The sequence below is a fragment of the Leucoraja erinacea genome, chromosome 2 (genome assembly GCF_028641065.1).
Source record: "Leucoraja erinacea ecotype New England chromosome 2, Leri_hhj_1, whole genome shotgun sequence".
NCBI classification, from domain to species: domain Eukaryota; kingdom Metazoa; phylum Chordata; class Chondrichthyes; order Rajiformes; family Rajidae; genus Leucoraja; species Leucoraja erinaceus.
Window position 1 is genome coordinate 125,810,517 of NC_073378.1, and position 12,322 is coordinate 125,822,838.

General features: G+C 47.1%; 1 protein-coding gene across 2 annotated transcripts in view; it reads left to right on the plus strand.

Moving 5' to 3' along the window:
• The window catches only part of LOC129715298 (integrin beta-1-like), a 114,298-nt gene that overhangs the window by 49,322 nt on the left and 52,654 nt on the right, over positions 1-12,322 (plus strand). For both annotated transcript variants that reach the window (XM_055665161.1, XM_055665168.1), the window contains exons 7-8: positions 1,673-1,828; positions 4,653-4,748. In XM_055665161.1, coding sequence (XP_055521136.1) covers positions 1,673-1,828; positions 4,653-4,748 — 252 coding nt within the window. The remainder of the gene's footprint in view (positions 1-1,672; positions 1,829-4,652; positions 4,749-12,322) is intronic.

Consider the following 12,322-nt stretch of genomic DNA (forward strand, 5'->3'; position numbering starts at 1 on the left):
GTCAGAGTCCAGTTGATCAGTGACGAAACAGGGAGAGAATAGGTCCCCTTAAAAATCAACAAGTCAATCACCATCTAAAAAAGTGCTGGATTTTCTCAATGGGTCAGGCAGCACCTCTGGAGAACATAGATAGGTGACGTTTTGGGCCAAAACCCGTTTTCGGACTGATTGTGGCGGGGTGGGGAAAGGAAACTGGGAGGGAGGAGAGGCAGGACAAAGCACGACAGGTAACAGGTGAACAGGCAGGCATTAGGTAACAGGTGAGGGGAGGGTTGATATGCAGGTGGTTTGAACAAAGGCCAGAGATTAAAACAGAAGGCGTGAGAGAAGAGGATTGAAGAGTTGCGATTTGTGATGCCGGAGGAAGGAATGTGGGTGGAAGGGGAGGGGGAAGGGAGAAATAGGTGTGGGTACTGTGGGGCATGGTAGTAAGGGATGCCTAAAAAAAAAAGGTATCTATGTGCAGAGGCTCAGTTGATGGGCAAGAGATAAAATAACAATTTCTGGACTAGATTGAGTTTTTTTTTAAAGAGGATTAATGAGGGCATTGTGGTGCCGGACAGTAGCCTGGTCTGTCATTCACACAGTCGGGCTGTGAATCCATCTCTATACAGGTGAAGGAAGGAACTACAGATGCTGGTTTGCACTGGAATAACTCAGTCCGCATCTCGGGAGAGAAGGAATGGGTGACGTTTCGGGTCAGAAGGAGGTTCACGACCTGAAACATCACCCATTCCTCCCCTTCAGAGATGCTGCCTGTCCCGCTGAGTTACTCCAGCGTTTTGTGTCTACCTTTAGTTATTCTTTGCCTATCATTGGAAAGAATTCCCAGTTGGCAGGAAGAACACTTTTCCAAATGTCTAACATGCTCCAGTAAAACCCATAGTTAAAATATTTCAGTGCAGGGAAGCAATGGCAAGTTCAAGATCAGTCATGAACGGTGGGGTAGGCATGAGGTGGCAAATGACTTGTCACTTATTCTGATATATTGTATTCTCTAAGTATTACCAGGCTGTGCTCAGAGTGGGGGTGGTGTATGGAGCATGGGCCTTCACCTCTTCAATTAATCTTTGGCACATTAAAAATGCATGTTTAGTTTAGTTAAGTTAAGTTAAGTTTAGAGACACAACACGGAAACAGGCCTTTTGGCCCACTGTGTCCGCGCCAACCAGCAATCCCCGTACATTAACACTATCCTACACACACTAGAGGCAATTTACATTTATGCCAAGCTAATTGTCCTACAAACCTGTACTATGGACACACTGACATGTTCTGTATTGATGCCTTCTATATTCTGTTGTGCTGAAGCAAAGCAAGAATGTTGTTGTCCTATCTGGGACACATGACAATAAACTATCTTGAATCTTGAGTCTTTAGAGTGTGGGAGGAAAGCGAAGACCTTGGAGAAAACCCACGCAGGTCACAGTGAAAACATACAAACTCCGTACAGACAAGACCTATAGCAGGGTCGAACCCGGGTCTCCGGCGCTGTCGGGCGGTAGCTCAACTGCTGCGCCATCTTACCGCCCTATGTCATGCACGGGCACATTTATGCATTGTACAAATCCGTGTAATATTCCCATCCAACGTCAGTTTGGATAACCCACTGAGAATAACCATTCACTGCAATAATCACGCATCTTTAGTCTAATTCTGCTTTGTGTGACAGGATATAATTGGTTGGCGGCATGCCACGCGACTCCTGGTCTTCTACAGTAACACGGAACTTCACTTTGCGGGAAATAACACACGTGGTAGAAGATTGCCCAGTGATGGGAACTGCCAACTTGACACTCAGGGTGTCTACATCTCCGGTCACCATCAGGTAGGCTGGCTTTTGATGTTGACGGATACAACATAAAAATCCCCCGGCAGACAATACAACAACATCGTCAAGGAAAATCCTTGCATGTTTCATATTGAGTTTCACAGCACTAGAACAATTTCCACTGTCTTCTTCAACCTTAGTTTGAACTTAATATTGATTAACATGATTCAAGTGCTCTCACTTAAGTAAGATATATATCTAATGGGATATTTGGTGATAGTAACCATATTAGTCTAATGGGATATTAGATAGTAGCACAGCACAGGCGACCACTTAATACAATGGTGGGTATTATGTTTACTTGTGATGTGGGAAATGAGGGCAGGCCAGGGTTAATTGACCATCTGAGAAGCTGTGGTGGGGGGTTTGGGTGAACCACCAGACTTTGTAACATTTGCAAAGTATTTTAGGTTGGAGATGCTAGATAACACTCTGAAATAATTATTAAAAATGACAAATATCCGATGATCGATTCCAATGAATTTTCTTTTAACTGGCGGCATGGTGGCACAGCAGTAGAGTTGCAGCCTAAAAGCACCAGAGACCCGGGTTCATTCCTGATCATGGGTGCTGTCTGTTTGGAGATAGTACGTTCATTCTCCCTGTGACCGTGTGGGCTTTCTCCTGGAGCCCCGGTTTCCTCCCACACATTCCGAAGAGGCGCAGGTTTGTAGGTTAATTAGCTTTGGTTAAAATTGAAAATTGTCCCTCGTGTGTGTAGGATAATGCTTGTGTGTGAGGATCGCTGGCCAGTGTGGACTCGGTGCGACCCTGTTTCCCCACTGTATCTCTAAACTAAACTTAAACATTAAAACTAAAGAAAAACTAAAACTTAAATCTAGCTTGGGGGCGATAAACTGGTGGGGAACCTGAGGAGGTGGATTATTGTACATTTGCAGTACTTTTATTTGAGAGCACTGGGATGCTCTGATATCATGAGCCTTGTGAACCCGAGGCTGAATTGCTGCTCTAACATGTGCTGTGCATTCAGGGGTAGAAATCCCTGGGGGGGGGGGGGGGGGGGGGGGGGCAGGGGGGACACATCCTCCCCCCCCCCCTGTTTTGAGAGGTGGGGTCAATCCCCCCCCCCCCCCCATTTTTTGTTATCCGGATTTTAAAACCCAGTGAAATCTCTGCTTTCCGCGAGACAGTGGGGGTGGGACTGATGATCGAGGGCGCCGATGGGACGAGAGAGATGTCGGTCAGCAGGCAATGGGGGAGGGACATGATAATTCAGCGCGATGATTGGAGGAGGGAGTTGTCGGTCAGAGGCGGAAGTAGGGGGATGGGACTGAGGATAGAGCGCGATGGTTGGAGGAGGGAGACGTCCTGGTGGAGCAAAGATCATAGAGCGGAGCTTGAATTGCATGCCCCAGTCATAGGGTCACAAGCAAAAAACACTCTAGGCAGCCCTGGACACAGACCTGCGCCTCATCCGCAGCCAGGATCGATCCCGGGTCTCCAGCGCTGCAATCGCTGCCGAACTGCCAGTGGACCATCCCCGTCCCCACCCGAGTGCCCCACCCACACGCACGGGGATGGCCAGGGACATCGGGAGTCAGACGGGAGCGGTGCCCCCAGGCCCACAGCCAGCGCTAAATCCAGCTCAAGTCTGCCTGTCCCGCTAGGTTAACCTACAGCCCTGCCTGGATTTATGGGAACGGCGGCGCAGGCTTACGGCCAGCGTGGAGAAGCAGCACTAGCTCCACGGCTCCGGACTGCGAGTCCAGGCAGGGCTGTAGGTTAATCCGGCGAGATGGAGTTAACACTGCCTCTCCACGCTGGCCGTAAGCCTGGGACGTCGTTCCCATAATTACTGTCCACAGGGCCCACTGCTGAAGCCTCCGAAGCCTCGTGTCTGTGTCTGTGTCTGTGCACGGCCGCCAAGAAATTGTGTCCCCCTCCGGTCCCCCCCCATGTTTTGTTGGCGATTTCCGTGCCTGTGTGCATTCAAGGAACTTGATCCAACAGATAAGCACAACCGTTTCTCTGTGATTTCCATTTCCATACTTAGTTCAGTGATTGAGGCTACTATTTCCCCTCAGCTACCCAGGACCCACCTGCAATGAGGCGACTTTTCTAAACCATATACCATCGAGTTTGTTCCATTTTCAATAAACTTTACAACTTTGAACTTTCCACCAGGATTTTCAAACCTCCTAGATTGGTCCTAAATTCGAGGACCTGTTGAGTGCCTCAAATGCCCTGGCATTTAATTATCCCCTGTCCTCACTCCCTCACCTGCCTCAACACCAATTTATTCGAGTAGAAATCAAAATGTCTTGCGCCTAATGTGACCACATAAGTTTCGAAGTGATAGGAGCAGAATTTATGCCATTCGGCCCATCAAGTCTATTCCACCATTCAATCATGGCTGATCTATCTTTCCCTCTCAACCCCATTCTGCTGCCTTCTCCCAGACACCCGTACTAGTCAAGAATCTATCTATCTCTGCCTTAAAAATATCCACTGACATGGCCTCCACAGCCTTCTGTGGCAACAAATTCCTCAGATTCACCATCCTCTGATTGAATAAATTTCTCCTCATCTCCTTCCCAAAGGAACATCCTTTAATTCTGAGGCTGTGGCCTCTGGTTCTAGACTCTCCCACTAATGGAAACATCCTCTCCACATCCACTCTATCCAGGCCTTTCACTATTCTGTAAGTTTCAATGAGGACTCTCCTCATGCTTCTAAACTGCAGCGAGTACAGACCCAGTGCCGACAAACATCTCACCTTGAACAAAACAGCTGGTGTCGAGCATTTGGTATTTTCTTTGCATTTTGCTGTTGTATAATTTTGAAATGTTTCTCATCGCAGAGATATCCGTCCATTACTCGATTGGCACGGAAGCTTAACGACAATAAAATCCAGCTTCTCTTTGTGGTTAAGGAAGAGTTCAAAGATGCCTACAAGGTAAGAAAGCCTAAAGATTCAGCTCACTTTCCGGGGTTGCTTGGTGAAGAGGGTGACACATCCCTTGTCTGGGTAGGTCTGGGTAGAAGTCCTGCTGCCTCCCAGACACACCTTCAGGCAGGAAGATCGAACCATAATTGACAGCATAAGGTCGGAAGGTCATAAGGAATAGGGATAGAATTTGGCCAAGTCTACTCCGCCATTCAATCATGGCTGATCTATCTCTTCCTCCCAACCCCATTCTCCCTGACACCCTTACTAATAAAAAATCTATCTACCTCTGCCTTAAAATTTTCCACCGACTAGGCCTCCACGGCATTCTGTGGCAAAGACTTCCACAGATTCACCACCCTCCGACTAAAGACATTTCTCGTCATCACCTTCCCAAACGAGCGTCCTTTAATTCTGAGGCTACGACCTCTTGTCCTTGACCCTCCCACTGGTGGAAACATCTTCTCCACATCCACTCTATCCAAGCCTTTCACTATTCTGTACAGAATTTAATTCTGTGAGAAATTACGGCATTTAATTGAAGTTTGTGTTAAATTCTATTGTGTATTGGGTGTTCTTTTTAAGTGTATCGCTGCTGGCAAATTCATTTTACTGTACCTTCGGGTGCATGTGACGAATAAAATTGACTTTGACTTTGGCAGCTTTTCAGTGGAAAATCTAAATCTGTTTAGTTTCAATGAAAAAAATTCAATTGTAGGCTGCGAATATCATAGGTAATATCAATCTTATCTCGTTCCTGGACCTCAGCTCTTTTATCTATGTTTAGTCCAAAGTGGTATTGCAGTAAATGCTGATTAATATCTCCATGCATGCTCTGATGCATATATATACTGCATGTGTAGGAAGGAACTGCAGATGCTGGTTTCAACCAAAGAAGTTTCTAGACCCTATACGTCACCCATTCCTTCACTCCAGAGATGCTGCCTGTTCCGCTGAGTTGGAAAACATAGAACATAGGTGCAGGAATAGGCCATTCAGCCCTTCGAGCAAGCCATGATCATGGCCTGATCATCCAGAATCAGTACCCCGTTTCTGCTTTCTCCCCATATCTCTTGATTCAGTTAGCCCCATGAGCTAAATCTAACTCTCTCTTGAAAATATCCAGTAAATTGGCCTCCACTGCCTTCCGTGGCCGAGAATTCCACAGATTCACAACTCTGTGTGAAAAGGTTTTTCCTCATCTCAGTCCTAAATGGCCTCCCCCTTATTCTTAAACCGTGACTCCTGGTTCTGGACCTCCCCCAACATCAGGAACGTTTTTACCCCAGCTGATTTACTCTAACATCTTCTGTCTATCTGCTGCATGTTCACTATGCAGCTGACATCATCTTTCCTATGATTCACTGTGCACACAAGCTACAGATGTGACTGTAGCATGCCGCTCCTACAAACCCAAGACTTAAGGGTCTGTCCCATTTACGCAACTTTTTTGGCGACTGCCGGCACCCGTTATAGGTCGTTACAGGTCGCCGATAATGTTCAACATGTTGAAAATCCAGCGGCGAACAGAACAAGGTACGACTCTTTAGGCGACTACTCACGACCATATTGGCTTCACCCCGCAACATGTCGCCAGGGTGTCTGTCGCCTGTATGGTCGTGAGTAGTCTCCTCAGTCGCCCAAAGAGTCGTAGTGTCTTTCTGGTCGCCGCTGGATTTTCAACATGTTGAAATTTTTCGCCGACCTGCAATGACCTGCAGTCACCGAAAAAGTTGCGCAAGTGGGACAGGCCCATTTCTGAGCTCACCTCGTGTTGATAACCCATGAAAAAAGTTCCCACCAGCCCTTTGAATGCCAATAGAATATAAATTGCTCTCAAGACTCCATTAGGCTCATTCTTTTTTAAAAAGCAGGAAGGAAATTGGTCTGTTCACATAACCTAATACTTTGTTTTGCAATGAATCATTGCCTTGCACAACAATTCAGTCTGTTTTCATCGCTCTATATTGTATAGACTAAAATAAATCATGCATAGTACTAAAACTATGTTGTGGTGGGTGACTTTAGACCAGTAATTGAGCAGATTCAGAACATTGTTATGGGCAGACTAAACAAGGTTTACTGAAACGAGTTACACCCTCTTGTAACAATCAAGCAATTATAATCCATGTCATTGCTGTCAAAGTCACAGATAAAGCTGATGTTGCAGTCTGATTAGAGCATTCAGCAGTGTTGACATTTACTTTTTGTAATTAAAAGTGCATCTGTACTTTGAACTTCATCCCTACAATCCAACTTTTATTGTAAGATATCTGTAAGATATTTCGTCAACTGGTAGAATTGAACAGAACTTGGTCTGCCGCTTTCTCCTCACATCTCATGCACCTTCAAACACTTGCCTGGGCTGCATGCGGAAGTGCACAGGAATGAACTGCAGACGCTGGTTTAAACTGAAGATAGACACAAAAAGTTGGAGTAACTCAGGCAGCATCTCAGGAGAGAAGGAATGGGCAACGTTTTGGGTTGAGGCCCTTCTTCGGACGTCAATTTTCTTGTTCTTCCATTCTGTCAAGAAATCTTGCATTTAAAATTCTTATCATTTCATTTCTTACATGTATAACACATTGACCTGAATGTGCTCTTATATAATCTTATAGGATCTTATAGAAACTTACTAAATTCTTAAGGGGTTGGACAGGCTAGATGCAGGAAGATTATTCCCGATGTTGGGGAAGTCCAGAACTAGGGGGTCACAGTTTAAGGATAAGAGGGAAGTCTTTTAGGACCGAGATGAGAAAATCATTTTTTACACGGAGAGTGGTGAATCTGAGGAATTCTCTGCCACAGAAGGTAGTTGAGGCCAGTTCATTGGCTATATTTAAGAGGGAGTTAGATGTGGCCCTTGTGGCTAAAGGGATTAGGGGGTATGGAGAGAAGGCAGGTACAGGATACCGAGTTGGATGATCAGCCATGACCATATCGAATGGCGGTGCAGGCTCAAAGGGCCAAATGGCCTACTTCTGCACCTATATTCTATGTTTCTCTGTTTCTATATGTTTCTATGCTCTACTTAACCAGTCAAGTCTTCAAAATCAGACACAAAAGGCTGGAGTAACTCGGTGGGATAATACTGATTTCTCTAACTTCAAGTGACCCTTGCATCCCCTCTCTCTCCATTTCTTCTCTACCCTAGTCATTGTATGTTGTACTGTCATCTTCTGACAAGGGTCTCGACTGGAAACATCACCCGTTCCTTCTCTCCAGAGATGCTGCCTGACCCGCTCAGTTACTCCAGCTTTTTGTGTCTATCCTCTGCTTGTGGAAGACTGAGTTTCCACTCACTAGAATCAGGATGCAAGATTTTGGAGCCACGTTTGCAGCTGGGATATACCGCCTCTACTCCCTTTATTATGATGGCCATTGCATCACGGCCTGGTTCGGCAACTTGAATGCCCTAGAGCGAAGAAGACTGCAAAAAGTGATGACCGCTGCCCAGTCCACCACCGGCTCTGACCTCTCCACCATCAAAGGGATTTATCAGAGTCACTGCCTCAAAAAAGCAGCCAGCATCATCAGAGACCCACATCATCCTGGCCACACACTCATTTTCACCCCTGCCATTGGCAAGAAGGTACAGGATCCTGAAAACTGTAACGTCTAGGTTCAGGAACAGCTTCTTCCCTGCAGCCATCGGGCTATTAAAACACTACAATGTAGTGCGTGGGGTCTCAAATGAGACAAGTAGTCCGCAGTTTGAGAAGCACTATACTTTATTTCCTCCCGGTTCAGGGGAAGACGAAACCAGGCAAAGATGGCACCCAAACCCTGCCTTTTATACCGTCCAGCTAAGGACCGCCTCCGGACTGCACCACTCCTGTGCCGAGGGGTTCGGCAGTATAATGGGACGACCCTTAGGAGCCGCCACAGGACCCCCCCCCCAGTAACCAGAGGCACAAAACGCACAGCCGGCTCTTGCACCCCCTCCCCCCCCGGCCCCCCCCCCCCCCAAGCCACGACATGCAGAGGAAGTCAGCAGATTCCGGGGCTTCAACCGGGGCGTATAGGAGGGACAGGTCGAGGGGCCGGCGCCAGGACAGGTGGAGTGACAGGGGAGGGAGGGAGTCGTGAGGGGGGACGCCCTCGGGGCCGAGGTTGAGCAACCAGCACCGGCTGGTCAATCTTGGCTGCGTTCCCGGACATTCTCACTCCGCAGTTTCATTCGGCAACCCCCAGCCACGGAGTTGTACATTATATCCCGACTACCGGCCCACCCCTCCATGCACGAGCACGACGACTGCCACCAGACAAACTGCGTCTGGCACGGCGGGAATTCCGCACGATGGAGGCCCAAGGGGATCGTCCGATCGTTTCGTTGAGCAGCCCTTGGGCTGTCCCCACTCCACATGGTCCCTAAGTGACCTCCCTGGCGACCTTGTGGGGATTACCGACGGCCCAACCCTCACTGGCCCTTTCAACTGGGCTCCTCCACTGTCAGAGTGACCCCACATCCAGGGACTTCACAGCACCATATTGGCTGGGGCCACTTACATTTTTTTCGAAATGGACTGGTGCGGGGTTATAACCAGTTACCCTTGATTCCCGGTTCACCATGCCTGACGTACCCAAGACGGCTATCATCACGTCGGGGTCACCAATGTAGTGCGTGGGTCTCAAATGAGACAAGTAGTCCGCAGTTTGAGAAGCACTATACTTTATTTCCTCCCGGTTCAGGGGAAGACGAAACCAGGCAAAGATGGCACCCAAACCCTGCCTTTTATACCGTCCGGCTAAGGACCGCCTCCGGACTGCACCACTCCTGTGCCGAGGGGTTCGGCAGTATAATGGGACGACCCTTAGGAGCCGCCACAACAACCTCTAAATAAGCTCTGAACTACATGGACTTGGGGGGCATATCTCCTGTGATGGAGACGGTGAGATCAAGAAATGGTAGGGAAATGTCGGAGATGGTCCAAGTGAAATTTCACTGACATTTCCCTACCATTTCTTGATCTCACTGTCTCCATCACAGGAGATAGCCTATCGACTGACGTCTATTACAAACCCACTGACTCCCATAGCTATCTAGACTACCCACCCTGCTTCCTGTGAAGACTCTATTCTAGACTCCCAGGATGAGGTTTTCCATGCCAGGACATCTGAGATGTCGTCATTCATTAGGTAATGGGGGTTCCCCTCTTCCATCATAAATGAGTCCCTCAGTAGTGCCTCCTCAATATCCCACAGCTCCGCTCTTGCTCCCCCTCCCCCCTCGCTCCCCCCCCCCAGATCATGACATGGACAGAGTCCCCCTTGTCCTCACCTTCCAGCCCATCAACCGTTGCATATAGCATATAATCCTCTGACATTTTCGCCACCTCCAACGGGATCCCACCACTGGCCTCATCTTCCCATCTCCACCCCTTTCCGCAGAGACTGTTCCCTCCGCAACTCCCTTGTCAACTCGTCCCTTCCCACCCAAACCACCCCTCCCCAGGTACTTTCCCCTGCAACCGCAGGAGATGCAACACCTGTCCCTTTACCTCTCCTCTCGACTCCATCCAAGGACCCTAACCATCTTTCAGGGCGAGGCATTTGCACCTCTGCCAACCTCATCTACTGTATTCGCTGTTCTAGGTGTGGACTCCTCTATATCGGCAAGACCAAGCGCAGGCTCGCGATCGTTTCGTTGAACACCTCCACTCTGTCCACCTAAACCTACCTGACCTCCCGGTTGCTCAGCACTTTAACTCCCCTCCCATTCCCTCACTGGCCCTTTCTGTCCTGGGCCTCCTCCACTGTCAGAGTGAGGCCCAGCACAAATTGGAGGAACAGCACCTTATATATTGGTATGGGCAGCTTACACCCCAGCGGTATGAACATTGACTTCTCTAACTTCAAGTTACCCTTGATTTCCCTCTTCATCCATGCCTTCCCCTTCCCAGTTCTCCGACCAGTCTGACTGTTCTCCTGATTACATTGTATCTCTGTTTGCTTTGTTGTCACCTTCTCCTTGCTAACAATAGTCTATTCTACATTTTCCTTGACCTTCACCTCTTTTGATCTCTTACATTTCCTTATCTCTGTAACTCCCTCTGCTCTGATGCTCAGTCTGAAGAAGGGTCTCGACCCGAAACATCACCCGTTCCTTCTATGCAGAGATGCTGCCTGTCCCGCGGAGTTACTCCAGCATTTTGTGTCTAGCACCATGAGTTGCTGCCTTACAGCACCAGAGACACAGGCTCGATCCTGACTACTTGTGATCCTGGGTGTTTGTCTGGACAGAGTTTGTACGTTCTCCCCCGTGACCTGAGTTTTCTCATCACACTCCAAAAGACGTACAGGTTTGTAGGTTAATTGGCTTGGTATAAATGTAAAATTGTCCCTGGTGTGCGTCATGTTAATGTGTGGGGATCCCTGGTGGGCCGAAGGGCCTGTTTCCGCACTGTGTCTCTAAACTAAACTAATCTAAAAACTAAAGGATAAAACATTATTCCAGATGAAATACATAATTCAAATGTGGTAGCAAATATATAAAAGATAAAATGTATGCTGGTTACCAATCTATTTCTAATATATAATATATTATAATGTATAATATATAAATAGTATTTCTAAAATATTGTGGCATGGACGGAATTAAACAAAACATTATTTTGTATATTGGTTTATGAATTATAGATTAAAACCATTGATAAAGATTGAAAACCACAGTAAAAGTGGCTAAGGTGTGGCAGGTGCATAGTCAACTTCCTGTTATTGTTTTCATACACACTCGGACCTGGAAACTGCCTGATGCGAAGCTGCCAATTGTTTTATACACTGAGTTCCAAGATCAGAAATGATTCCGAACTATAATAACATTGAAGTTTTGTACAACAGTCATTTGCAAGTGGAGCATCCTTTTGCATTGTGGAACCAGACGCTCTTGCAAAACCTTTAAACCTTCACTATTAGGTTAAGGTGTATAGGCCAAGTTAAACTTGCAAGCTGAATGTTTTTAGCTAAAAATAATGATTTTTACAGGATATTATAGGCAGTCGCCTAAAAATAGCCTAAGTGGGACAGGCCCATAAGAGTGTGTGGATCGCTGGTCGATGCTGACTCGGTGGGCCTGTTTCCGCGCTGTATCTCTAAACTAAACTAAACTTAATTAAATACAGGCACCAACAATTGACAGGATCACCACAACACCTCTTTTGATAATGATTTGAATGAACATAAATTTAAAGCCTGCTAACCCAGCCTCGAAGTGACAATGTTCCGAATTTGTTCATATTGTTTTCACCTTCCTTATCTAATGGCAAATCTTGAATTTGGATTCTTGAGTTCAGAAACCTCCAGTGGAATCTTCATTAACTGTATTAATGTATGGCTATTTCATAAACTTACAAAACTTGCCTTGGGGCATTCTAGTAGACTGGAGAAGGTTCTTCTCAGAAGCTCTCCATTGTCACGGTACCAAACGAGTCAGCGTGTAGTGATGAACCCAGTGTGAATATTCCACAGAGCAACGATGATAGTAATGGTGTAGGGAGGAACTGCAGATGCTGGTTTAAATTGAGGACCGACACAAAAGGCTGGGGCAACTAAGCAGGTCAGGCAGCATATAAAGGAATAGGTGA